The 26,752-nt window shown below is 38.8% G+C and overlaps 1 protein-coding gene across 3 annotated transcripts in view; it reads left to right on the plus strand.

Moving 5' to 3' along the window:
* The window catches only part of ctdp1 (CTD (carboxy-terminal domain, RNA polymerase II, polypeptide A) phosphatase, subunit 1), a 106,243-nt gene that overhangs the window by 19,294 nt on the left and 60,197 nt on the right, over positions 1–26,752 (plus strand). For 2 of the 3 annotated variants that reach the window (XM_026155961.1, XM_026155959.1), the window contains exons 6-11: positions 105–195; positions 983–1,149; positions 7,595–8,638; positions 11,278–11,419; positions 11,541–11,771; positions 14,452–14,605. In XM_026155961.1, coding sequence (XP_026011746.1) covers positions 105–195; positions 983–1,149; positions 7,595–8,638; positions 11,278–11,419; positions 11,541–11,771; positions 14,452–14,605 — 1,829 coding nt within the window. The remainder of the gene's footprint in view (positions 1–104; positions 196–982; positions 1,150–7,594; positions 8,639–11,277; positions 11,420–11,540; positions 11,772–14,451; positions 14,606–26,752) is intronic. The other variant, XM_026155960.1, reaches the window with a different exon arrangement.

Genomic DNA, 26,752 nt, shown 5'->3' on the forward strand with positions numbered 1-26,752 from the left:
GTTTAAGAAAAATATCCACTGTTGTGTTGAAGAAGTGGTTACAGTTGCATAGATTAAAAAAATAATAATAATTTAAATCTGCATTTTTTTGCTTTTCTTTATAGGCTTCCTGGATCCTGAAAAGAAGCTTTTCTCTCATCGAATCCTTTCTAGAGATGAATGCATCGATCCATTCTCAAAGACTGGGAATCTTAGGTGAGAATTTCCTACCTAAGACTAGATCGGTCGCTCACAGCTTAGTCTAGTGATCAGTCCTTGTCTTCTGTCTGGACTCTACTATACAGGGTTTTGTTTTAAAAACAAAGAGAAAGATTCGGGGTATGTTTCTTTTGGTTTTCTTTGGTGGTTATGTAAGGATTTGATTCTAGTATTTACACTCGGTTTCCAGTTGTGTAACAAGTTGTTATGCTTTGCCTTCTCCTCTGATTGGCTGTGTTCCGAGTGCGTGGAGGAGAGACTTTACACAGGGGGCGGAGCAGTGAGACACAAGGTGAAACAGAGAGCAGAGGAGCAAAATAAGCGTGACAACAAAATGAGTAGAGAATTCACTGAGTAAAAAAACATGAATAAAACATTTCTTTTTGTTCCGTTTTTCTTTTTTTCTTTGTTTGTTTTTGTTTTAAGCAGATAATAACCAAAAACCCAGGAGCTGGTTAATCCAAATAATTTTCTTAGCGCCATTATCCATTTGTTTAATGTCTTTATTGTCATTGTTTGTTCATGTTTGTGCAGCACAAATGGTAGAGCTCTATTGTTCTTTCTCAGTGTCACTTATGAGTGGTTGCCAGCGATGCCTCTTCTTGGAAACCCAAAAGCGGAACTTTGATATAAGAAATTGATGTTCCCCTTATTTCCCTGTAACCACAAATAACACTACTAGATTTTTAATGGGCTGTCTGTGTTGAGCATCTGCCATGACGCTCAGCAGTTTTTACTGTTGTTTTGAGCACTGTCTTTCTTTCTTTCTTTCTTTCCTGGATAGAAACCTTTTTCCTTGTGGAGATTCGATGGTCTGTATCATCGATGACCGAGAGGATGTGTGGAAATTCGCACCTAACCTCATCACTGTGAAGAAATACATTTACTTCCAGGGCACGGGAGACATCAATGCTCCTCCGGGATCACGGGAAGCTCAGATGGCCAGGAAAGGTATGGTTCACCCACTCATCTTTGATAAGGTAATATGTCCATTAAAAACAATCTGGACCAACAATTCTTTTATGCAGGTAAACACCCTGTAATAAGATTATTTTCTTCTTCCTGCTCCTTTTCACACATGGTTGTAGTGCTTTTTGATAGAAAGTGTGGTTGGTTTGTTTGAATTGTTGTACCAAGTGTGAAATAAATAAATAAATAAATAAAATAAAAATAAGTGATGCTTAGAGAAGTTTAATTGGAAAACACACTATCTCATGGTTCTCTGCCTTTAATCAGAAATTTATGCCTGCAGTGGTGATGGGAATCTTTGTGGGAAGTGTCTGGGCTATAGTTGAGGGTCACTTCCAACAATCAACTATTTTATTTATTTATTTAATGACGCAGTCAGATAAACAGGAGCCGAATTAATTGTCCAGTTTCAGACATTACATAGATTGTTCACTAAATGCTTTCGTTTCTGTTTCTGTCTGGATCAGATATTAATGTTCCTCAAAAGACTGTAAAAATGTAGCAAATTGTACATTTGTTTAAAAACGAAGAAACTTCACAACCACAGACGAGGCTCCCGTAACCTCAACCACTAATATGTCAAGTTCAATTCAATTCAATTTTATTTATATAGCGCCAAATCAACAAAAACAACAACAGTCACCTCAAGGCGCTTTATATTGTACAGTAGATCGTACAGTAATAGATACAGAGAAAAACCCAACAATCATATGACCCCTATGAGCAAGCACTTTGGCAACAGTGGGAAGGAAAAACTCCCTTTTAACAGGAAGAAACCTCCAGCAGAACCAGGCTCAGGGAGGGGCTGGGCCATCTGCTGCGACCGGTTGGGGCGAGAGAAGGAAGACAGGATAAAAGACATGCTGTGGAAGAGAGACAGAGGTTAATAACAGATATGATTCAATGCAGAGAGGTCTGTTAATACATAGTGAGCGAGAAAGGTGACTGGAAAGGAAAAACTCAATGCATCATGGGAATCCCCCGGCAGCCTACGTCTATTGCAGCATAACTAAGGGAGGATTCAGGGTCACCTGGTCCAGCCCTAATTATATGCTTTAGCAAAAAGGAAAGTTTTAAGCCTAATCTTGAAAGTAGAGATAGTGTCTGTGTCCCGAATCCAAACTGGAAGCTGGTTCCACGGAAGAGGGGCCTGAAAACTGAAGGCTCTCAATTCAATTCAATTTTATTTATAAAGCGCCAAATCACAACAAAAGTCGCCTCAAGGCGCTTCATAGGTACAGAGAAAAACCCAACAATCATATGAGCCCCTATGAGCAAGCACTTTGGGACAGTGGGAAGGAAAAAAGCTGGTTCCACAGAAGAGGGGCCTGAAAACTGAAGGCTCTCCCTCCCATTCTACTTTTAAATACTCTAGGAACAACAAGTAGGCCTGCAGAGCGAGAGCAACTCTAATAGGGTTATATGGTACTACAAGGTCATTAAGATAAGATGGGGCCTGATTATTGGGGCCTCCTTGTATGTGAGGAGCAGGATTTTGAATTCAATTCTGGATTTAACACGAAGCCAATGAAGGGAAGCCAATACAGGAGAAATCTGCTCTCTCTTTCTAGTCCCTGTCAGGACTCTTGCTGCAGCATTTTGGATTAGCTGAAGGCTTTTCAGCGAGTTTTTTGGACATCCTGATAATAATGAATTGCAGTCGTCCAGCCTGGAAGTAATAAATGCATGAACTAGTTTTTCAGCCTCACTCTGAGATAGGGCTGCTCAATTAATCGAATTTTAATCACGATTACGATCTGGGCTTTCAACGATCATTAAAAATGACTGAGCCGATTATTAGCCCCTCCCTCATTTATCCGCGACACCTTAAAGGCCAGTCCGTGAAAATATTGTCGGGCATAAACCGGTCCGTGGCGCAAAAAAGGTTGGAGACCGCTGATTAAGAGGACCCGAGGGAAGCTCGGAAAGCTAAGCAGAAGTTATTTGGAGAGGAGAGTGACTGCCGTTGGTTGAAAAGAGAGGTAAAAAAAAAAAAAAACTTCAGTGGTGTTGCACACTATTTTATATTATTTTTTAAAGTCATTGTTAACCCTTTAAATCCGGTCAGAGCAGCACGCTCCGTTTTGTGTAACTACTTTTAAATCCCTGTAGAACCTGAACAGTGTAAGCTAGCGCAATAATTTGTTTTGCATATGAAACCGGAGGAGTTGTACTTACAACTTATGCCATCAGCTTGTCCTCGGTCACGGTTTCCTTCCACATATAGCTTTGCAAAAATTGCATAAAAAGCGCTTGCAGGAACAAAAACATAATATTCCAGAAACACGCTTTGCCGATCCGATCAGCTGTTCATAACACTTCCCACAGTGAAACAGACATCAGCGCGAACTGTCTCATGTCCGCCATTTCCTGGCCGAAACCGGAAGTGACGTCATTTTCGCGGAAATGTAGTTTTTTACTTGTAGACCTTAAAAACCTCTACTGGTCATGTTTGACTTTTCTGAATAGTTTCTGGGATGCTTAGAACTCGAATTGCACTGCTGGAAATAGTTTATTTTGATGCACCTGCTGTTTTCTTTGCAAATTTGCATCATAGGATTGTTTTTTTTGTTTTACCTGCAGTGTATATAAAAATTGGTGTATCTCCAAAATAAAACTATGAAGACACTCAAAATAAATTTCCTGTTGTTGTAAACTATTTTTTGCAACTTTTTTGTATTTAAAGTTTTGAAGGATAAGCCTCTTAAATTTCTCCAAGTAGAAATATATGTAAAAAAACAAAACAAAAACGATTTTCTATTTTTTTGTAGTTTATTGCACTTTTTTGCAATTAATGTAGTTACTATGGACTTAATGCATACATATTATTAAAATATGGGCTATAACAGTTATTTAGCAACTTGAAATGCTCCCACAAATGGCACTACAACATGTAAAAAAATAATATAAGCTCTGGCGGACTTGGTTCTATAGTAGGTCTTAAAGGGTTAAATAAATATCGTCAAATAATCGCGATCTCAATTTCAGTGAAAATAATCGTGATTATCATTTTTGCCATAATCGAGCAGCCCTACTCTGAGACAGGATATTTCTAATTTTAGAGCTGTTGCGCAAATGGAAGAAAGCAGTCTTACATATTTGTTTAATATGTGCGTTGAAGGAAATATCCTGGTCAAAAATGACTCCAAGGTTCCTCACAGCGTTACTGGAGGCCAAGGTAATGCCATCCAGAGTAAGAATCTGGTTAGATACCATATTTCTAAGCTTTTCAGGGCCGAGTACAATAACCTCACTTTTATCTGAATTAAGAAGCAGAAAGTTAGCGGCCATCCAGGTCTTTATGTCTTTAAGACATTCCTGCACTTTAACTAATTGGTGTGTGTTATCTGGCTTCATAGATAGAGCTGGGTGTCATCTGCATAGCAGTGAAAATGTATGCTATGTCTTCTAATGATACTGCCTAAGGGAAGCATGTATAATGTAAACAGAATTGGTCCTAGCACTGAACCCTGTGGAACTCCATAATTAACCTCAGTGTGTGAAGAGGACTCTCCATTTACATGCACAAATTGGAGTCTGTTAGATAGATATGATACAAACCACTGCAGTGCAGTACCTGTAATACCTACAGCATGTTCTAATCGCTCTAATAGGATATCATGGTCAACAGTATTGAACGCTGCACTGAGGTCTAGCAGGGCAAGCACAGAGATGAGTCCACTGTCAGAGGCCATAAGAAGATCATTTGTAACCTTCACTAAAGCTGTTTCTGTGCTGTGATGAGCTCTGAAACCTAACTGAAACTCTTCAAATAAGCCATTCCTCTGCAGATGATCTTTTAGCTGTTTGACAACTACTCTTTCAAGGATGTTTGATATGAAAGGAAGGTTGGAGATTGGCCTATAATTAGCTAAGACTGCTGGGTCTAGAGATGGCTTTTTGAGTAAAGGTTTAACTACAGCCAGCTTGAAGACCTGTGATACATAGCCGATTATTAGAGATAGGTTGATCATATTTAAGATCGAAGCATTAATTAATGGCAGGACTTCTTTGAGGAGTTTTGTAGGAATGGGGTCTAAAAGACACGTTGATGGTTTGGAGGAAGTAATTATTGAAGTTAACTCAGAAAGATCAATTGGAGAAAAAGAGTCTAAATGAATATCAATGGTACTGAAAGTAACTGTAGATAATACTACATCTGTGGGATGATTATTGGTAATTTTTTCTCTAATGATAAGAATTTTATTTGTGAAGAAGTTCATGAAGTCATTACTAGTTAACGTTAAAGGGATTGTTGGCTCAAGGGTACTCTGACTTTGTCACTTTTCAAGGACCAAGAAGCTATGTTCTTCTTTTATACTGCCAGTCTTCAGAACTAATAACACTGACATCAACAGTGCTATTTTTAAATTTTTATTTAATAATTTAGCATATTTACATGCCAAAACTAGCACAACCAACTTATCTTACCCAGACAACCAGAACTATCAATGTTGGCATCCTGATTTCATTGAAGAAATTGTGAGTATCAAACACTTAATTTCTGCCGTCCTGCTGAGCTGAATTGTGATGCACCATTTTTCAATCACATTATATTTATGAATAAATCAGAGACCAGGTGGTAGTTCAATATTCTAAAGCAATATAGTGGACAAAGCTCTGAGGCATTCGGTATTGCTCTCAAATATTTATTCCCCAGTAGATCTACTTTTCTGTTTATATTATAAACCCCACTGATTCAAACACCGAAGATTTCAGCCATATTTTCTATTAAAAAAATTAAATATGATAAAGATTGATCTTAAAATTTTAATGAGCCGTTTATGTTGTGGTCCAGCTGAAGCTTAGCCTATTGCATGGTTAACTGATATATCACTAAATAAAAATAAATAAATAAATAAATAACAATATAGGACCAGAGCTGTGTGGGTTATATCATGGGTGAGTTCCAGTTACATTAAATGAAAAGTTCTTGCTCTTACCATGCAATTGTCAACCTTTCTAAGCTTGAAATGCATCACATAATGTCAGAGTAATTGGTTCTTTGTACTTTGGAATATATTAGCCTTTGTTGAAAAGTTTGTTTGTTCACTATTTAATTTGCTGAATTTTCTTTCTGATGGCTGATGCACACTGGCCTGCCTCCTCAGATTATTTCACTGCCCTCTCTCGTCCATCCAGCCCTGTGGGTCACAGTGATACAGCATGCTTGTTTGAACAAGGAACCTCATTCGAAGTTTGCAGTAGATCTTTCTATCTTATTAAAATGATAAACTCCTTTGCTTGAAGAAAACATGACAACCTGATTCCAAATTTTTCTTTTTTAATTCTGTGCTGCTGATTGGTTAGCACAAAGCGAGTTGCTTTCACCGGAGTGATTCAGTGTACACAACCTCAATTTGTCTTAGAGGAAGACTCTGCTCCAAGAAGTGTTTGCCAAAAGGGGAAATTGGAACAGCGCTTCCTGAGCAAAAATCTAGGAGTGTGAAATGTCAGGAGGGTTATTAGTGAGAGGTTTATAATTGGAGGGCAACAGACCTTCCAGAATTAATATAAAACATGTAACCATCAGCTCGAATAAAGTTATGTGGTTCAAAAAAAGGAAAATGATGCAGGTTAAAATGGTGCAGAGAGCACTGCCTGCATAGGGTTTAACCACACCTGAGACATTTTTATTGCTCTTCAACATGTTGCTCTTCACCAGGGATTTCATACAGTCTTGTTCTTCCTCTACCCATGTGTGTTCTTGTACCTAACAACAATGGAATCATTAAGTTAATCGGTACTCAGTAGTACTAATGTAACTCAGTTGGTAACCAGGTTTAATACCCACCCTACTGTTGGCAAATGAAATGATGTGCTGACATGTCCCAAATATCTTTAGCATGGTGGAAGTGAAGAATAATCAGCTAGCTAGCCATACAATCCTCGAAATCGTTCCACCAATAATGAAAAAACACTTTAAACCCGATCCTGTCCTGAAATACACCACCTCACCAACATGTGAGTTTTTTTAGGGAAGTAAGGCACATGTTTGGGGGGCAAAAATTAAAATAATATACTTGGAGTAAGATGGGGAAAAATATTAATTAATGTATTGATTGCCCATTTCACTTTTTTCATAATGGACAGAATAAAAAAACACATTCCATCTTTCTATGAATTTGTTTTCTAAGAATTTTATAAACCAGCACAGTTCTTTTATTCATTAGTTCATTACCATTTTGTTGCTGTCAGTACTCCATTACTAGTACTGCAACTCTAGTATCAATGCACAACCTCTGTTGAGCACATCAGTTGTAGAAGATAATCTTTGATGACCACTGGCAGTAGCTAAGTCCTTAACTCACCTTTTTAATTGTTGTTGTAACTTTTGGGAATCAGAAGCTGATCTCACTGTAGTCCCACCTCTAGGTTCTAATTCGTGTGTCCTTGAATACTTTTAAACTTCTATGTGTTTTTCCAGCAGGAGGCTCTTCGAGTCGACCAGCAGAGAGCACAGAACAAACAGGGACGCTTGGTGTCGATGAGCAAAATAATGGCCTCAGGAAAAGGGCAAAGGACAATAATGTTTCCAGAAAGGAAGAGTCCATAGCACCTCAGTCTTCTCAGGACATGCCATCAAAAGAACGGACACACCCGACAGCGGATGAGGACGAATCGGGACAAAATAAAGGTTCAGAGACTGAAACAAAACCTGTGGAAGAATCCAAGGACACCCAGAGAGATGAGATTACAAATGTTAAGGAAGACGATACAAATGGGACGCGAGAGGACAAGGAAGGTGCAAACTCATCGGCACCAAGACATGAGTCCAATAACCTAGACTTTGACCTTTCCAGTGACAGTGACAGTGACTCCATTACAGAAAAGCCCCCCTCATCAGAGAGTGACGGTGAAAGTAGGTCTGGCCAGACAAAGGAATCCGGTCAGGAAGGAACCACGCAAGAACCTGCTTGTAAGGATGGGGCAAAGGAAGAGGACAGTAAAGGCAGAGCTGAAGGTGAAAGCAGCTCTGACTCACCAGAGCCTTCAGTTCTTCTGCCTGACCCCGAGCTCGGAAATGGCTGCTCAGATAGGAGAGAGCCAGAAACAGAGTCCCAGAATAGTGAACAGTCTGGTGTTACCATGGGCGAGGAGCTGCTGGATCAGAGTATGGAAGATGACGAGGAAGAGGAGGAAGAAGCTGATAATGACCAGGACGATCATCTCATCTATTTAGAGGAGGTGCTTGAAAGGATCCATGCAGAGTATTACGCCCGCTATGAGGCATACTTGAGGAAGGAGGCCTCTGAAATTCCGGACATTCGGAAGATCGTCCCAGAGCTGAAAAGCAAGACACTGGAGGGGACGACGATAGTATTCAGTGGTCTGTACCCCACTAACTACCCCATGGAAAGAACCCGTGAGTACTATCATGCCAAAGCGCTGGGGGCCAAGATCAGCAAGAATCTGATTCTCAGTGCACAAAATCCCAATCGGACAACACATCTCATCGCAGCAAGAGCCGGTATGTACAGATGCGTGCTAGTTAAAGTATAGTGTATAGGCTTTGCTGGTACTGAGTGGTGATGTCGCAAGTTACATGTACTGTATTAAAAGATGGATGAAGCCATAAGCGTGAAGCAGAGATCCCTTAAACCTGGGACGCATAATGGACAACAGGGGGCAATCTCATTCTCAGTTGATTTATTCCTTTAAGGAATATTTAATTAATGATGGAGTGATTATGTATATAATCACTAGTTTCAACCCTACTTCTTAATAGTTGTGCATAGTGTTCTCAGCTTTAGTTAAATCTGACAATTCAGTTTTTATGGGTTTATTTTCAAGCGTTTCCAAAAAAGAGTGGATTTCAAGTGCTGAACGCCTGCTACCTTTCACTCTTTTTCTGACCTGTTATTTAGCAAGATATAGTTAGTGATTTTCTTTAAGGTAACAATATGCTGGAACTGTGTGATTAATGCAAATTATGGTTTGCTAATGGTGACATTTGGTGAATGGTGAATTTAAGAAAGCTCACGTAAGGCTTGTTTAAATGTCAGTGAATAAAGTGTCATTAGAGTTGATGTATCGTAGAGGTCAGGCATACAGTTAAGCAGTGCGCTGGTGTGACGAGTTCTGGTTAAACTTACGAACATGGTTTAGTTCTTTGCATCAGTACCAATGAAGCTGCAGCAGCATGCTCTGTTTGCCGAAACAGAAACTCAGTAAGGTGGTTATCAGTGAGATTAGATTACACTGACATGCATATGAGCATGCATGCAAGAATGCAGCATCAACGAAAACTAACATTTAGAGATGTAATTGTAAATACAATGAATGACTAATGGAGGAAAAATGTATTGTCATAGCTATACAGCTTTTCTTTATGGAAGAAAGTGTTTCCCCAGGAATGAAGTGCATACGTGAATAGATATGAAAGTTTGTTTTAATGTTGTGCTAAAAATAAAAACATACAGATTTAAGTAACATTACTTGAGTGAAATGAAATGAATGAAGTGAAATTCATACACTTTGTTTTTTTCTAATTAGACCTACTGAAGTGAAAGAAACATGTTTTTATGTCAGAGTCCCTTTACCCAGCTTGGAAATTGTAGATTCACGGCTTCCATTGCCACCAATCAAGTTTACCATGTGAATAGAAGCATAGGAAGTGGCACTGTTAACCTGGGATGCAGTCCTGCTGAGAGCAGCACTTGGCAATCAGTCACCTCATACATCACCAGGATAGCCTGAGATGGAATATATGCAGTAGGATACTTAACTGGAAATAACTTCTGAAAATGCCTGTTACGTTGGCTGAACAGCAAAGTGGGCAGCCATGACACACATCCTACGAGGGTTAGTGATTAAATAATCATAGCTTTAACATCTATGCCCACTTAACGACATGGGGTACAGCAGGAAGCTGTTTATGTCCCCCACGTTCTCCTCCATTAAACCTGTCCATCAAGACTCTGTTCTTTGATGGGCCCCTAACACAAACACATACAAACTCGGAGTTAAGTTTTATTTTTGCTGTTAAAGCTGTTAAGGGTATATGGTATCAGAAAAATTAAACTGTCAGATCAATCATTTTAAAAGTTCATTTTGAGTCAAAAAAAAATAGCCACGTGGATTTGAAGTGGCCATGGCAACTGTGACTATAATCCTGGCAGTCTCTGCCATTCCAGCTTTGCTCTAGACGCAAATATCTCAACAGCTACTGATAGACTGTAATAATTTTTTTCAAACATTAATGCTCATCAAAAGTGAATTCTAATGCATAAATCTGCGTGTCAGTCATATTGGTTTATAAACAAAAACTCAGCTGTACTTGTTTAGTTGCTCATCATAGCTCCATATTGTTATTCTTCTTCTACTTAGCGTAGCTTTGCTGATTCACAGTTTAAATTATAAGAGATATTTATCTTAGCCTGAGCTTTGTTATACCTTTCTTTTTACAACCTCCATATTTGTTGATGATGACTAGATTTAGACATTACAGATTTGAATTCATCACTCAGTAAGACCTGCTGTGGTTGATTTTCAGTAAAGATCAAGTGTAATTTTTCATACCTCAGCCTTTTTTTCCTATTTCATCTCCTTAAGAATGGCTTCTTGAAAGCCATCTTTCCACTGAGAGCATTTTTTGGCTGTTTGACATTGGACATTTAAATTGTAGAGATTAGTTTGTTTTGATACATCTTACTTTTGTAGCTATCAAATAGTAGTATGTTGACCAGGATGTAAATAGATCTGGCAAAATACAGCTGAACTGCAGCTTTGCTCACTTTGCTCAAGCATTCAGCTTGTACATCAAGTACAAGTTTCTGCACTCAGTAATTCAGTCTGATGTCTTTGTGTCTGTAGTGTTATTCAGCACTTTATCAAATAAAACCTGACTTTTAGGAGTTGGATTATGCCCAGATTTGGCAGGGAAAAAAAGAAAAATGAATGGATGTTGACCCCGGTGGTTCCAAGAGATAGATCCTTTGTTATCTTTCAAAAAATATTGGCCAGGTAATTATTTTCTGCTTTCCAGTAGGGAAAGTGGGATCATCTATCTGAATTATTCAGCAGACGCAGAGTGAGTGCGTGTTTGGTAATGGCTTTCGATTGTAAGGTCAAAACTCGCTCGCATTCTCTTCCATCTCTGTCATCCAGGCACCGAGAAGGTCCGTCAGGCACAAGGTTGCAAGCACCTCCACGTTGTCAACCCAGACTGGCTCTGGAGTTGTCTAGAACGGTGGGAGAGGGTGGAGGAGCAGCTCTACCCACTGAAGGAGGATTACTCTAAGACAGCACGGTGAGGGCGTTGTGATCTTATGGAAACCAGCCAATTGATGATTTAAAGCATACTAACTGCAGAAGCCCAAAACTTCACTGACTATTTTTCTTTTTCCTTTTTATTTTTGGTCTGATTAAAGGAGCAACAGTCCAGCACTTCTCCCTGACAATCAGGGCTCCCTGCAGAAACCTATTTTCCACCCAGCACCCATCCACCCGAGAACTCCACCTGCATCTCCAGAGGTTCGCACATATGACTCCATCACAGGGAAACTGATTCGCAGGGGCCCTGCAGTGTCCCGTCCATCAGCCTACCTCCACACGGCAGGATCTTTGTTGCTCTCTGATCCCAGAGAGCAGTCTGGTCTCAGGTACTGCAGGACTTTACCGTGAAATAAACAATATTTTGTGAGGGATCATGGGGGATCATACACCATGTATGATGCATCATGTAATATACCAAATTACACAACCTCAATGCAACAACATTGCACCAGTTTAATAGAGCGTGGAGCACTTCTATCAAAGTATTAATAATCATATCATTACATTTTAAATATGTTGGTTTTCCATTTCTATAATACTGCCATAAACTAGTGCTGAACTCTGAAGCGTCTTATGAAAGTACCTACAGTTTCAGAAAAGTGGCTCAGTGTTTCCACATTAAGCCAGTCTGCTTAAAGACAACTCTTTTATATTAGATCTTCAGTGTACTCCTTTGACTCCTGACTCTCATTTAATCTTTACCTTCTTTGTAAACCAAAGCAGCTGCCAGTGTAGTGATAGTCTACTACATGAATTACCCCCGTTGGAGATGTATAGCTTCCTTAGCCATCAACTGAGGAATAATAAAAAGGCTCCAACACCCTGTTATTGTGTGGACTGATGGTCTTTGATGGTCAGGGATATCATCAGCCACGGAGGCTTCACCTCCCAGACAACTCTCCCACCTTGTATTGTTTACATTTTTGAATTCAGGGCAGTCAGATGTTTTCTCCCTATGCAGTGATCAGAATTGCCAGTCGCGTCCTTGTTTGACAGCAATAATGTGGCAGGTGAAAGGATGGCTTCACAGTTCACCTCTGATCTGTCACTCTGTCATTCATCAGTCACCAACATTGCCAGTTTGTCATTGGGATGCCACATGCAGACGCTGACCTGCATGCTTTATAATAACGCCAGAAAATTACAGACTCCAACTTTTAATAGCAGCTCAAAGTGTTTTTAAGTTGAATATATCTGTGATCATACTCTGTAATTAATCATCTAAAGCGGAAAATTGGCTCATTTTATTCATAGATTAGAGGCACTATGGAGTTTTCAGGAAGTTGCATAACCTTGGATTGAATCATCAAAGAAGATCTGCTCAATTAAGCACTGCCAAGAGGAACCGTAGAAAAGTTTGTCTTCCCATTTGCATCTACTGGGCCCTCGTTACAGAGAAGAAAGCCTATCTGTGTGTTTTGTGACTGGTCTACTCCCTTTTACCGCCTACACCTACTTGTCTATGAGCTGATTATGTACAGTGTTTGCAACCTAATTCTGGTGCCTGACATTTCCTGTAAATATCACTATAACATATACAGCATCAAGAATAAAATGAGAAAAATATGACAGAAAAATGATAATGATACTCTTTGTTTTTTTTATTCATCCTTGTGCCTGGAAGGTGATTCGTTTGGTTCGGTTTGTTTTTCTCTTATCTAAATTTTGAAAATCTTTGTGTTAATCTGCATCTTTATAGAAATGAGAAAAAGTGTCATCGTCTCAATGTTCTAAAAGAAATGTCACAAACTAATCCCGATGTAGATATCCTCTCTAATCCAATTTTTATTTTTATTTTTTTGAAGAGACCTTCCCTGACTTTGTTGGTTGCCTCCAAAGCACATGGAATAACTTCAGTGTGAAGGATGCTCGATGAATTGTCTGTGAAAATCCAAAAGATGTGACAATGCTTCTTTTCAGTTCTCCCAATCAACAGTGAGAAACGCTAACAGCAGCTTAGAAATGGATGCCAGTAATCACAAACGTCAACAAGCAGCAAGCTCCCAGTGCAATAAAGACTCCAGCACTCACGTTGCACAAGGCCAAAAAAGACATTTTAGCTTTGGCTTTCGATAGCCTCATTACTCAATGACATAGTCGCTATGGTTAACCAGCTAATTATTATGTAAGGCATCAAACAAATTCATTGAGTGAGCAGGTAACCTGACATCACATTTGCAAGAAATAGAAATATATTTTACCCCTCAGGATAACAGTATGTTGGACTTGAGCAGGGCATTCTGTGAAGGGTCAGTTGGGTTTTCAGGATCAAATCCAGCCTGGAGCTGTGTTTCTGATGTTTAGGCTGATGTTAGCTTGTTTGCTAAAACGGACAAACTACAAGTGATTTCCCTAAAACATTTAGTTGAATAGATAAGGTCAGCTAAATCATCCAATTTCATGTGCTGGTCTAGTAACTTAGGTGGCTGTTTTGCAAATAAGGAATTGGGGAACTAACCATTGCCAAATTTGTGCAGCATGCCTACGTTATACCCAGCTGAACAACGATACCTTACTTCCTGACATTATGGCAGTATGAGTGGAAAAGCTAGCTTGCATGGTTATTATGGTAGTATAATATCAAACTGCAGATTTTTTGAAACAAGTAAATTTGTTAAAGTGACAAAGCAATTATGTAACTAACATTTTGCTGCAGTAATAACAAACATGGAGGTAGTTAGCCAGCTCACTGTAACATCACACCTGACCCAAGCATATAGTGTATACACTGGTCTCTGGGCAGGCAGGTGCATCTATAAAAACATAAAGTAGTGAAATATAATAGAACATAACAGTGTTGTGTATTTCTCATTAATATTCAGGCCATTGTACACTTTCATGTGACATCTGAGCAGCACAGCATTTAAAGACCACAGATGCCATTAAAAACTGTTTTTCTGATGTAGTACCCACTACCAATTTCAGAATAAAATGTAGCTACCACATTTGGACAAAGTTATTTGTATTTTCAGTGTTTCACGTTTGTTTTATACTTGTGTACCCTAGGGGAACCTCACAGAGTCAGCAAGACGAGGGAGTAGAGTCCGGCCAAGATGATGAGCAGCCTGGACCATCTCGGCGGAAACGACAGCCAAGCATGTCAGAAACAATGCCGCTATACACTCTCTGCAAGGAGGACCTGGACAGCATGGACAAAGAGGTAAGGACGGACGAAATTTTCGTTCAGCATTCGACCTGGTGGCGTTTGAGCTAGACTAGGGAGTCTACAGAAATCTGTCATGTTTAATGAGTCTGTTACACACATTCAAAATAGGCTTGTGCCATTTTGCGCCAACAGTGACAGACACTGTGAAAAGGGAAAGTTCTCTGTACAAGGAATGAGGCAATTAAATGGTTTCATTTCAGCAGTGACTGTGAAATAAATTTCCATACCATACTCACAGCAGGCATCTACCTGCAGTGTTATTGCTTTGCATTGGATGTAGGAATGGAAATCAGAAACTGGTTCTCCAAATCTAATCCAGCAAAACACGTATGCCTCTGAGCTCATTAGTTCTTTTGATAATGTCACCATATTTGTCAGACAGTTATGCACTGCAGAGGGACATCAATTTAGAAGTGGAAATGCTGCACATATTTCAGCCCTTTCCTGCTGTGTTCAAATGCATAGACAGGGAAACATTTGCAAAAGTTGCAAAATTTGCAAATTTAACAAAAGTTAAATGTTATCAAATGGTAAATATAATGGAACCTTTCACAGCAGTCAAAACGTCAGGAGCACAACCTTTCATCTGATATTCAAATCTTTCCACAGACTATTACTTCTGTCTGCTTACTGCATTTTGTAGTTTTGGCCTCACGAGGCAGGTGAAGTGATTACTAATGTCAGGGAGCTCAGCTCCCTCTTTGGTAATACTCCATAATGGAATTCTGAATTCTTCTAATGCTTCAGCAGGGGGGGAAAGTGCAGAGCAGATCCTTGAGATCTGCCAAGAGCCTCTCGGTGGGCGATTATTCTAGTGAAAGAGCTATGTGGCTTGTTCACATGGGGTATGACAAGCCACATTTGAAGTGAGGTCAGTGGTGGATTATTGCGATTATTTTCTTTTGCATGTAATGATAATTTCTCACAGGAAAGCTGCATGGGTTACTGCTAGATTCATTTGTCCTTTGAATATGATTAAAGGGAAGTTAAAAGTAAGAATTCTGGAAAAAAATAAAGCAACCTTTTGTATTTCTTTGTAGTTAATATATATACTGCATTCACCTTTAAGCTGCACCATGAACATTTTTTAATAAAAAAAAATGGAATGTGTCGCTAACATTGACAGTATGAAAGATGGATGTAGCTCACAACGTTTGGTTGTGAAGAAGCAAACGTGACGTCATAATAAAACCTGACTGTGAAACTACACGCTCATTGGTGTGTGGTTGACAAGTCGTTAACTAATTATCCTGTGGTTTCATAACACAGGTAATCCGCGTTTTTGAAAAGTAGTTGGAAAAAGATTTATAAAACAGATGTAATTTAATTTTTCTGCCATAAACGTGTCACAGCCTCAGCTATCGCCATCTGGTGCTCTTTGGGTAGAATGCAGGTTTTAGTCACTTTGGCCGCATTGGCTTTTTTCAGCCTGGAAGTTACTTTTGTGTTTTATACTATCTGTGATCTTTAGTAGTGGAAAAAAAATACTCAGGTACTCTTTACACTTTGTGGTCCCTTTTTGCACATTTCACAGACTCACTCTTATTTTACAGCCCACTAATGAACTGTTTTGGTTGATATTCATTAACCTTGCTTAAAAGTGCAGCATGCTTGTGTAGTTTATTGTTGTATATAAACAAATTGGGGGAAAGGAATGTTTCCTTTGCCCATCCCATTGTTTTCAAGCAAATCTATTTATTTTAAAGGTGACTTTCATGGGCTAGTGAATGAATAAAGTAATGAGCAAAAGATTAATCTGGATTGAAAGCATTAAGACTTCTTATAATGAAACAATGAAGATTTTTGTACATGACATAATAGTTTTGTGGCTTTCAACCCTTAAAGTTTTAACTTGAGATCTGGGTATAGACCCTATAAGGAAATTGCACTTTTAGTTAGATGTAATTAAATGATGTGGATGTCATTGTGATTGGTCATGCTTTAAACCACAAACTGTCTCCTGTTACTGGGATGCAAAATGATCTGCCTGGTTATTAACTCGATTGAATTCTGGGGTTAAGTAACTCCGTAGCTGCAGGCAACCACTCAGCCTGGGAACTGCTTTGCTTTGCCTTTTAGGAAACAGACTCCCCACTCCCCCTATTTTTTTTCTCCTACACTTCATGTGCTTATAGATCCTTAGCTGACTCACACATCTTCTATATATTGCTGACCTACACTACTGCTAAAACCAGCAGCTATTTAACATTTATTTGTTAAATTATATACATATGCTTCCATTGTGATGTATAGTTTGCAACTGCGTCTTATTGTTAAGACGTGGCCTGACTAGCTTGTGTTGGAATAGCAGATAACCCCCGTTGCTACTGTTAGCTAGCATGCTAATTAGTCCATCAGGCTTGCTTTTAGCATTGGCACTTAAGCTAGAAAAACATATGTATTTTTAATGTTCTGTGCCACTGGATGTCGCACAGCATTGCTTTTAAGGTTGTTTGATGGCTTAGAGTAAAACATAAATAGCCTAGTGATTCAGTTCATTTATATTATATTTTCTATTGTTTTGGATTTGGAAAGGCTAACAAAACAGACAACCCAGAGTTCTGCCTGAACACCCATCTTATACACGCATGCCATGAATCCCAAAGCTTGACAGGCTGTTCATGCCTGGGTTCAGTTGCTGAGTTAGAGTAGGACAGTTGCTGTCTGGAAGAAGAATAAATAGATTGAAATTTGATTTTTTTTTTAAAAATGTACATCTTTTCCCATTTTCTTTTTACCAGTAAGCACTAGGGATGGGTATCGTTTAGGTTTTATCTGATACAGTACCAAACCGGTACTTTTGAAACGGTGCCGGTGCTTAAACGGTGCTCGAACCGGTGCTTGAACCGGTGCTTAAAGAATGGAAAACACACACTTTGTCCAAAAACCTCTCATGTTTAGCTGTTTTTTTTGTAAAAAGATAACAATGTTAGCCTTTTCTGCAGCTATAGAGCATATATGGTATCACTCTTGGCTGGAAGCAGTGCTCAATCAATGGAAAAAACACCAATTTTGTCTAAAAACCTCTCATGTTTAGCTGTTTTTCACTTTTTCTTTGGTCATTTTAGCCTTTTTGGTCAGGGTGAAGGGAGTATCTGCCATCAAACAAGAAGACAGCCGCATGTAACTATGACGGTGTTTGCTAGTTCACCTTACGTGCATTAATGTAATAACGTGGCCAGGACTCGCCTCTTCGGGTTCTTGGGGGATGTTGCGAACTCCGGGTCCGATAACAGGCACCACACCCGCAGTAGATGTGCACGGTGTGAGGTCTCGCAGCAAGCTATCAAATACGGTGCATTTCTCAGCTTTTAAAAAAACGCTAACGCTGCGTCGCCAAGTGTTTCATCAGATTCGAGGTGTTACCTCCTTTGCACAGTATCAGCTTAAAGCACGTGTTGCAGGCTGCTGAGTTTGCATCCTTTGCTGTGAAGTACAGCCAGACTTTTTATTCTGTAGCTCTGCTCTAAAAGAACGTACGTACCTGGGCCCGCCTACTATCCTCGGAAAGGTAAAATGGCTAGAATCCAAAGTGTATGACGTCTCAGGAAAAAAAGCACCAAAATGTGCGCTGCTTTTCGGTCTGGTTACCGTTTATGTCAGAACTGGTGCCATCATGGCACCGGATACCGGTACCCATCCCTAGTAAGCACACAAAACAAAGAGTTCATTGTACTAAAACCATTAATATTACTCAATATAATTCTTTCTGATAGAGGCATCTAATGGGTCCTTTTAGATGCTGTGGCTAAAGGAAAACAGACTGGATTTTAGAACCACTGCAGCCCAATGGAAACTGAACATTGTGGGTTTGTTATTAATCTGCAAATGGAGCAGTCAGTGGTTTGGTCAGAGCTTTGGTATAATTATGTCTGACCTGGTGTAATTAGACTGAAAAAATGGCTTTCATGTCTTTGAAATGCTGTTTTGAAACAGGGATGGTATGGTGCTTGAAAACCATGTATGTGTTCTAAGTATGAAATGATTGTCTTTCATTCATTGATGAATGTAAGTAAATGTAAGTAAATTAGCTTAACTGTTTTGTTAGACTGAGGTTTGGAAAATGTAGTTTGTTCAAATGTGGTAATTCTCACTGGTTCTACCTTGGTGAAATTATGAGCTCACATATCTCTGTAGGGATTGCTCTGATTATTCTAATTATTCATCCTCTGTGAACTCCTACAGATATAAGAACTTTTTGCACTCTGTAATTGCTTTGTGTGAAGTAGGGGGCTGAACTACTGGAGGATAGAGCTGCCATCTCTCAATCTTCTGAAGTGTCAAAGCCTCATAGCTGCTCTCTTATAGATGGGGGGGGATATATTTCGATGCCCAGGGGAAGCTTGAAAATCACACTTTCCCCACATTTCTGCCCTTAAAAAGAGAGTGCAAAGGAACGTTTGTCTTGTTAAACAGGATTTGGCAATGAATGCAAACCAGGTTGGACACACAAGATGAAATTGAGATTGGAGAGGATCGTGATTATCCATAGGTCCATCCTTAACATCAGGGATTATAGACATTTATGGCAGTTGGCTCTAAGATTTAGGTCATACAGGCTTAGAAACCATTCTGCGATTTCCTGACAGCCTCTGGTTGCTTAGGAAAAACGTGTATTCCCATCAGGTTTGCTGAGATTGCTGTAGTTGCCCATAGCTTGCATGGAAGATGCTGACCCGTCTCCAAACACTCACCAACTACTGGCCAAGCGATAGTTAAGCTTGAATTAGTGCAAAACAAATAGACATCAAGTGCCTTTAAAGTAAAAGTAAATATGTTTCAAAAGGCACAGCTATTACTTTGAAGAGAAACGGCCTCTCTTCCTGGTTTGAGTCACACTTTTCAATTTCATGTGCAGACAAGTTTACCTCTGTCAGCAACCTCTAGCCAACCGCCTGCCAATCATTCATGGATTGCTTTTTTCCCTAAGCAGCCGGAGGGGTCGCAGATTGATCTCGGCCTGTTTGACTCTGGGTTCAATTTAATTAACTGTTCATAAGTATTAATCCTCCTTTGCATAAAGACAGAAGGGGTGAGGTTTGGTGGTCCTGTTCCTGTTGAAAGTCACATGTCTTTATCTAGCACATGCTTTTTTCCCATTTATCACAACCATGTGCACTAAAACTTTAGCATGACAGCATGGACCAAGCATTAATTTTCAGTCTTAATTAAAGGCCAGCGTCTTGCTGATGTAGCACTATAGTGGATAAAGATCAAGTTGCCTGATAAGGTATCCAGAATTGATTCCCAGTATTATTCCCAAAACACAATTGTGTAAATGTGGTATTAGTTCTGAAGTTAATCATTAATTTGGGGGCAATTTTATGATGATTTGTTTAATCTTGCTCTGTTTTGGGAAAAAATACAGTGTCCAAACCCTTATGTTTACTTTGAAGTGGTCTATTTAAACATTTTAAGGCATATAATTTTATTTGCTCTAGGCTGTAGTTCTCAAAGTCACACTACTGGGCTATTCCAACACCTCTTAAACTAATTCTGCCTGATGTGTACGTGTTTAAAGATAAATTATGACTGACAAGGAAATGAAATGAAATTTTACATACTCCGCTATTAATAAATGATAATCCTACTACATCCTGCATAGCGCTTATATCATCTTACTGTGTTATTTCCATAAATAATACATTTACAATCATATTACATCACAGTATTACAAAGGGGCAACTGTTTAAAAAATGTTTCCAAGTATCTGAATAAAGGCACGTTGATAGGCCTTTGGTTTTTTTTAGTTTAGATTATTAGCTTTAGCAATTTATTAGGGGTGGGGGAAAAATCGATACTGTGTAGTATTGTGATATTTTGTTTGCTAATAATGTATCGATACAGGGAGAGCAGAAATCGATATTTTGTTACAAAAAAAAGTTTTTGTGGACTGGAACATGCTCTGACTTCAGAGCATGTTGATCAGCTCCTTTTTCTGAGCAAGAATCCTGACATTCCTTCACTGTCCAAATGTGTTTAACTTTTTTTTTTGGCAGCAATAAACTAAATTTAAGACATGTTTTATTTTAATTAAGTTTAAAACTTTTTTATGTAATGTAAAATTATATTTTGTTTTAATTTACTTTCAAATTCTTCAGTTGCTGAATGGGATGCATAGTTTTCATAAATTGCATAGTTCAGAATAGCTATAATTGTACCAGATGGTTGCATTCAGTTAAGTTGGACTAGACTGTAATACAAACCGTTCAGTTTGTCAACAATAAAACTGACTGAAATGAGAGAATGACTGAGTGCGAGACTTTGATATTAGATAAAATGAATATTGATAAAGTTTACCTTTATGTACAGAATCTGAATATCGCAAAATATTTTAAAAAATTGCAATAATATCGTATCGTGCGTTAAGTATTGTGATAATATCGTATCGTGGGATGTATGGTGATTCCCACCTCTACAATTTATCAGACTTGTAGAACTGTAAGGCACGACTGTTTGCTTCTTGCAAGTGAAGCTTAAAGCCTCGTTCACCATGTTTTGCTCTGTAAAGGGGTAGAGAAGTTGACTCAAGTGAAGGGTCCTTTGTAGATGCACTGCATTTCAAATGTCATCCTCTTCGAATTGTTTTGCTAAAGGCCAGTCTGTGACATTCTTAAACACTCTGGATCTTCAGGGGCAGAGGGAAAGAACCACACTTAATTGGCTCAAGTAAGGTACACATTTGAGTCAGTTGGACAGCCTCACATTTAAATGCCAGCAATGGTAACATGGTGGTGTTTGTGTCAGTTTACCTGGAGCAACGTGTGCAGAGCTGCCTGGCAAATAACCGTGTACCAACTGGATGACCTTTCTTTGAAATTGCTGTGCCCTTGATGGCTGCATTTATGACTGGAAATGACTGGAATCGGTTTTGTCTTATTGCTCTCGCTAACATAATGATGTGGAATGTGGACCATCAGTCCTATGTTGGATGTTATTACTGAGACTCTATGCAGTCATCTGCTCCAGGATTCTAAATCAAGTAAATAAATGAGCATGTGGGTATTATAAAGTCAGGCGAGCAATAAGACTGGTTGTTGTTGGAGTAGCATGCTCCCCCACGCACATGGCTCATTAAGTCTAAGACCATAGTGCATTCATCAGTCACTCTTCACCTGCAAGTATTGATCTTGGTCGTATTTCCCAAAATATGATATGCATGGCAAACAAAATTTATTTATTTTTGTTAGAATTAATATAGAAGATGATAATCATAAGAAGAAAGAAAATAAATGTAGAAGAAGCAGGCCGACCATTAGCATCTGTCTGTCTCATTAAAAAAAAAAGAAAAAGAAAAAAGCCCCCTACAGCCAACCGTAATAACACCTGTTTTATCCATTTGGATGGTCTCCCAGGAGAGAGCATTTTAACCCAGTCTCCTGCCAGCAGAGTCATTTGGCACGTGCTGCACCCTGCCACAGCTAATGTGTGCCAAAGAGACATGCAGAATTAGGTATATGAAAGCCTCTGCTGCTCTCTGTGAACAGAGTTAGACCTGTAATTTAAGTTTTAATGTGAACAGCATAGCAGTCCCACCAGTTTCAACATATAGTGTATTAAGACTTGCAATCTGTGAAATTTAATTTGGCCAACAATGAGCGTTTTTGTTGATTTAAAAGCTTAAATGTATTTATTTTCTTTGCAATAAAGTCACAAGTTTACTTTTAATCCAGTGCAAAGCTCCTCTTGGGGTCAGGGTGCCCTAGCTTGATTACTGCTACTTGTCATCATATCAGTTCTCAGATTACATCAGTCCAAGCGTTTACTAATGATTTATGAATGCTACAGAATCTGGAAATACAAGAGGGATAATTGCATTTGATGCTCAGACATGGAGACCTGTCCTGAGCCTTTTGGCATTAGCAAATATGTAGTAGGGGAACTTGGATTTGAGTGGTTGAACGTGTGTTCTTACAGCAATAGCGTATAAATACTCGGAGTGCTTAAATTTAGGTTCATTATGTCTGATGCAAAGATGTGTTTTTAGTTCTGGACATGCAATTAATACATTTACTGGACAGTTTTTGTGATGTCATTTATTTAATTTATTGTAATAAACAACTCAGTTGTTTGTTTGTAATTTGTTTGTGATTTTAGCTCAGTTTGGTGTTTTTAAATGTCAGTCTATTTATACTCACTGAAGGTTTTTAATTCGGGTTGCTGTTTAAGCTCACTTAAAAGACTATTTTAAAAAAAATCTTATACCGTATTTAACTGCTTCATGTTAACTCCTGATAATTGTCTGGCAGTGTTAACAGAAAAACTCAAACGTCCTTCAATTAGCCTCAACTTTATAGAATACTGTCAAACTTTTAAGGACTATTGTCTGACAGAACTAGTTCTTAAGATGTGCTTTGCAACCACATAAAACGTTAGCTGTCTTTAAAGTTATTATGATTGATCACACTCAAAGCTGATTGACAAGCCTCGCATTCTAGAGAAAGATGTGGAAAGTGGAAGATGTGAAATTACTTGAAAACTGCAAAAACAAAGCACATTTTCATGCTAACTGGGCATACACTGATAGCATAGCATTATCCAAACAGAGTTCAATTCTGAAAACGTTTGTGAACAAGAACAGAATGCATTGATTTAGAAATCTCATAAACCCATATTGTCTTCACAGTAGAGCTTAGAAAACATACGTTGGAAGTAAGACAATGTAGCTTTATAAGAAAAGAGTATTAGGTCAAGTTTGAGCGAAGTGAATCTATTCAGATGAAATCATCTACCTATTAAGCTGAGTGTGTGATACGGTCTGTGGTGCTGAATTTGAGTTTCACAACTTTTAAAGAATTTAATTAGAAGACATTAGACTGATCAAATCAGACCAATGCTGCAAACAGGAATCATGCCAACACAACCAGCAAATTATTGCTCCCAGTCACACGAATCCATCATTTAGCCCTTGACCTGAAGCGGGATGAATATTCCATCTGGTCCAGTTTCCATTTGCACCAGTCTTTGGCAGCCTGGCAGAAATCTCTCATTTGGCTGTTGCATAATGTCCACTATTGGTCCACATTAAAAAAAACAAAAAAAAACAACAACAACAAAAAAAAAGAAGCTTCTATTCCTTTCTGAGCAACTTGGTGAAGGTTTTTTTTTTTTTTCTAAGGTTAAAAAACCCCCACATCATTGATATAAACACTGAAATCTAAAAAGTAATAACACAAACTGTCACCTGAAGCTACGTGGGGTCTGTTATTTCACAGTAATGTTTTCAGTTCAGCCTTATGCAACTCTCTTCGACTAACCTCAGCTTTTTTAGCATATCTTTTCTGGATAATGGTAAAAAGAAACCAGCGTGTTCCTGTTTACAGAGCCTCTAAAAAGTTCATTCTCAGAAGATTGCTGCATCTTTTCCGTTTGAGCACTTCAGCTTTCCTTTATTTATGAGGAGCAAGCAGAGGATGGGAATGCCCTTGACTCAAAACAATGAGAGCTGGGTTTGTGACCCTGAGCTAATGAACAGCTGCAGGTATGAGTAGATTGGTGTTGGAGTTCTTTGTGCTCCCGATTCACCGGTCCCAATGCATAACATTACTGTTTTTTTTTTTAAATAGCTAGCAATCACAATATCTTCACATCGACTTCTCGTATTCATTTCCATTAATTTCTTTTCCCGATGGTCTCCAGTGAGCATTTTCTCACCCAGCACAAAGCCCTCATCTTCCTCTCCCCACTTTGAACGAGCCATCAACACTCTTACTCCATTCAGCAATCAGCCGTCGGCTCTATTACCACCTCTGACTACCTTTCCGAGATGAAGTCGGTAATTTTGGCAGGGTGTAGCTTATGTAATCCCTCTTCATTGGGACTTTGCTATGAAAAGTTCTCCATGAGCTGCCCTCACGCTGAAAACATGAGCTCCGTGTACACTAACCCAGCATAAACAGAAATTGGTGAGAACAATGATTGCTGATTGGCTGCACAGAAATATGCTGAGCTCCCACTCTGGATTCCTACCTCACACATTGTAGCGCTTGCAGGCATATTGTTTTCTCCTGTGAGTTACCTTAATATAAAGAGAAAGTGATGTTTTTTTAGGTAGGCGAACCAGTCCTACACCAAAACTTTAAGATTTAAGAAAGTTCTTTTCATAGCTAAGCTCTGGGGTACGTACTACTGGATTTTGTCCAGAAAAGTTGTTGGGGTGGTGTGATTCAGTTCAGTTTAATGTACCAGTTGACATAGCGCCATATGTGTGTGCAGGTGTATAAAAAAGATTGCAATTAATTAAATTAATTGAATTATTTGGAGCAGCTACAACGATCAATCAAGAGAAAACAGACACGGTTAATTTGACACTTAATGTAACTGTGTGTTTGTAAAGCTCAGAGCCCAACCAATTTATTGGCTATCTGCTGATCTATCCATTTATTGATGTTGGCTTTTATAGCAGTCAATAAATAGAAAAGGAAAAAAAAAGACATTTTTTACCAAATATCGGGATCAGTCTTAAATATCCGTCAGTCAGATGTTTTTTTTTCCATCGGTGCATCCTCTTTGTGGAGGTCACAATGAAGAGTGGAGGAGAAGAAAGGTGTGCCATTTTTACACAGGTAAAAATTGATTGAATAAGACAAATCTTAGGCATAAAGAATAAATCAGGAAAGATTAAAGAAAATTTTTTTAATGTAATTTTGTTTTAGCTGTTGCGCTTATGTCTGTCCACTAAGGCTCACATTGTCCGTAATAATACCAGTATAAATGTTTACATTGTATAGCAAAGTCGTTGCTATAGCAACACTATGCTTTTTTTGTTCCCTGGTGTGAAAAACAGCCACATATCAGCCTTATGCTTTGTTCCAAAAATTACCAGGGAAAACACTAGCTAGGCAATTTTTCTCTTACTTATTTTTGGTTTAAGGATATATTGCTGTTATTATACTAATATTACTACTATATACTATTATTGCACTATAATGCTGCTGCTGGCAGCTTAAAGCAATAGATTCTCACTTTAAATTAGAAAGTTTGTCATCTGTGACTGCAGCTCTTTGGAATTAATTAATATTGAGTCTATATCACCCACCCCTACTGTCCACTTCTGTTTGGTAATTAAGGTAAGCTAAGTCTTTCATAGTTGTATGTGACTGAGGCTGGTGAGGGAATGCTGCTGTGTTTTTGTTTGTTTTTGCTGCACATTTTGAAAGATCAGTGCCATCTCCTGCTCCTGCAGCAGCAACATTATCTGTTGTCAGTTACACTGGTATGACTACAGACTGGATTGTATACAATACAAAGAGCACCAGTGAGAGTCACAGTAAAGGTATTTTATATGACTGACTCAATGAATAATTTAGTTACCTTATTAAGTACCCATCCAATCATACACACACGTACAACTGTATTAAGCCGTAACGTTTGCCTTGTTCTTTATTCAATTGTATTTTATCTCTAGGTTTTTTTCCAAGCTGTCTTTATGTGTGTGCATAAACAGTTCACGGGAACAGTAGATCTAATAAGATGCATTTTAAGCGTTAGCAAATTTAAGGGTTGTAAGGATCGCTTTTGTTGAGAACAGTGGGGTCCAAATCCAGGCCTCGAGGGCCGGTGCCCTGCAGCTTTTAGATGTGTCCTTGAGCCATCACAGCTGATTTAAATGGCTAAATTACCTCCTCAGCATGTATTGAAGTTCTCCAGAGGCCTGGTAATGAACTAATCATTTGATTCAGGTATGTAGACCCAGGGTGATGTCTAAAACCTGCAGGACACCGGCCCGTGAGGCCTGGAGTTGGCCAAACCTGGTCTAGAAAAAACACAGGGGTCAACTTAAGGCTGCGATGCCCTGAAAAAACACTGGAGAAACCCTGGAGTTCCTAGATCAGCTGGCAAGTCTTTAATGAAAAGGTTAACTGGTTAGTTTGTTCAAGTAGAGCCGTCTGCTGTTGTCTCTTGCTTTTCCTTATCCTGTTGCAGCTGATATTTTGGATAAAAAGTTCAGTAACATTCACAAAGGCCATTTCATTGGCCTCAGTTATTCCTTCACCATTAAAGAGGAACTAAACCACCACTGAAAAAGTTGTCTGTAGTCATGATAAAACCCTTTAATAAAATGTATTTGTATAGAGAGCAGTTGCAAGTCTGCAGCTATTCACCAAGGGTTGTTCTGTTGACAGAAGAGAAAAGGTGTAA

This window comes from Astatotilapia calliptera, chromosome 22 (assembly GCF_900246225.1).
Source record: "Astatotilapia calliptera chromosome 22, fAstCal1.2, whole genome shotgun sequence".
In the NCBI taxonomy this organism is placed as follows: Eukaryota; Metazoa; Chordata; class Actinopteri; order Cichliformes; family Cichlidae; genus Astatotilapia; species Astatotilapia calliptera.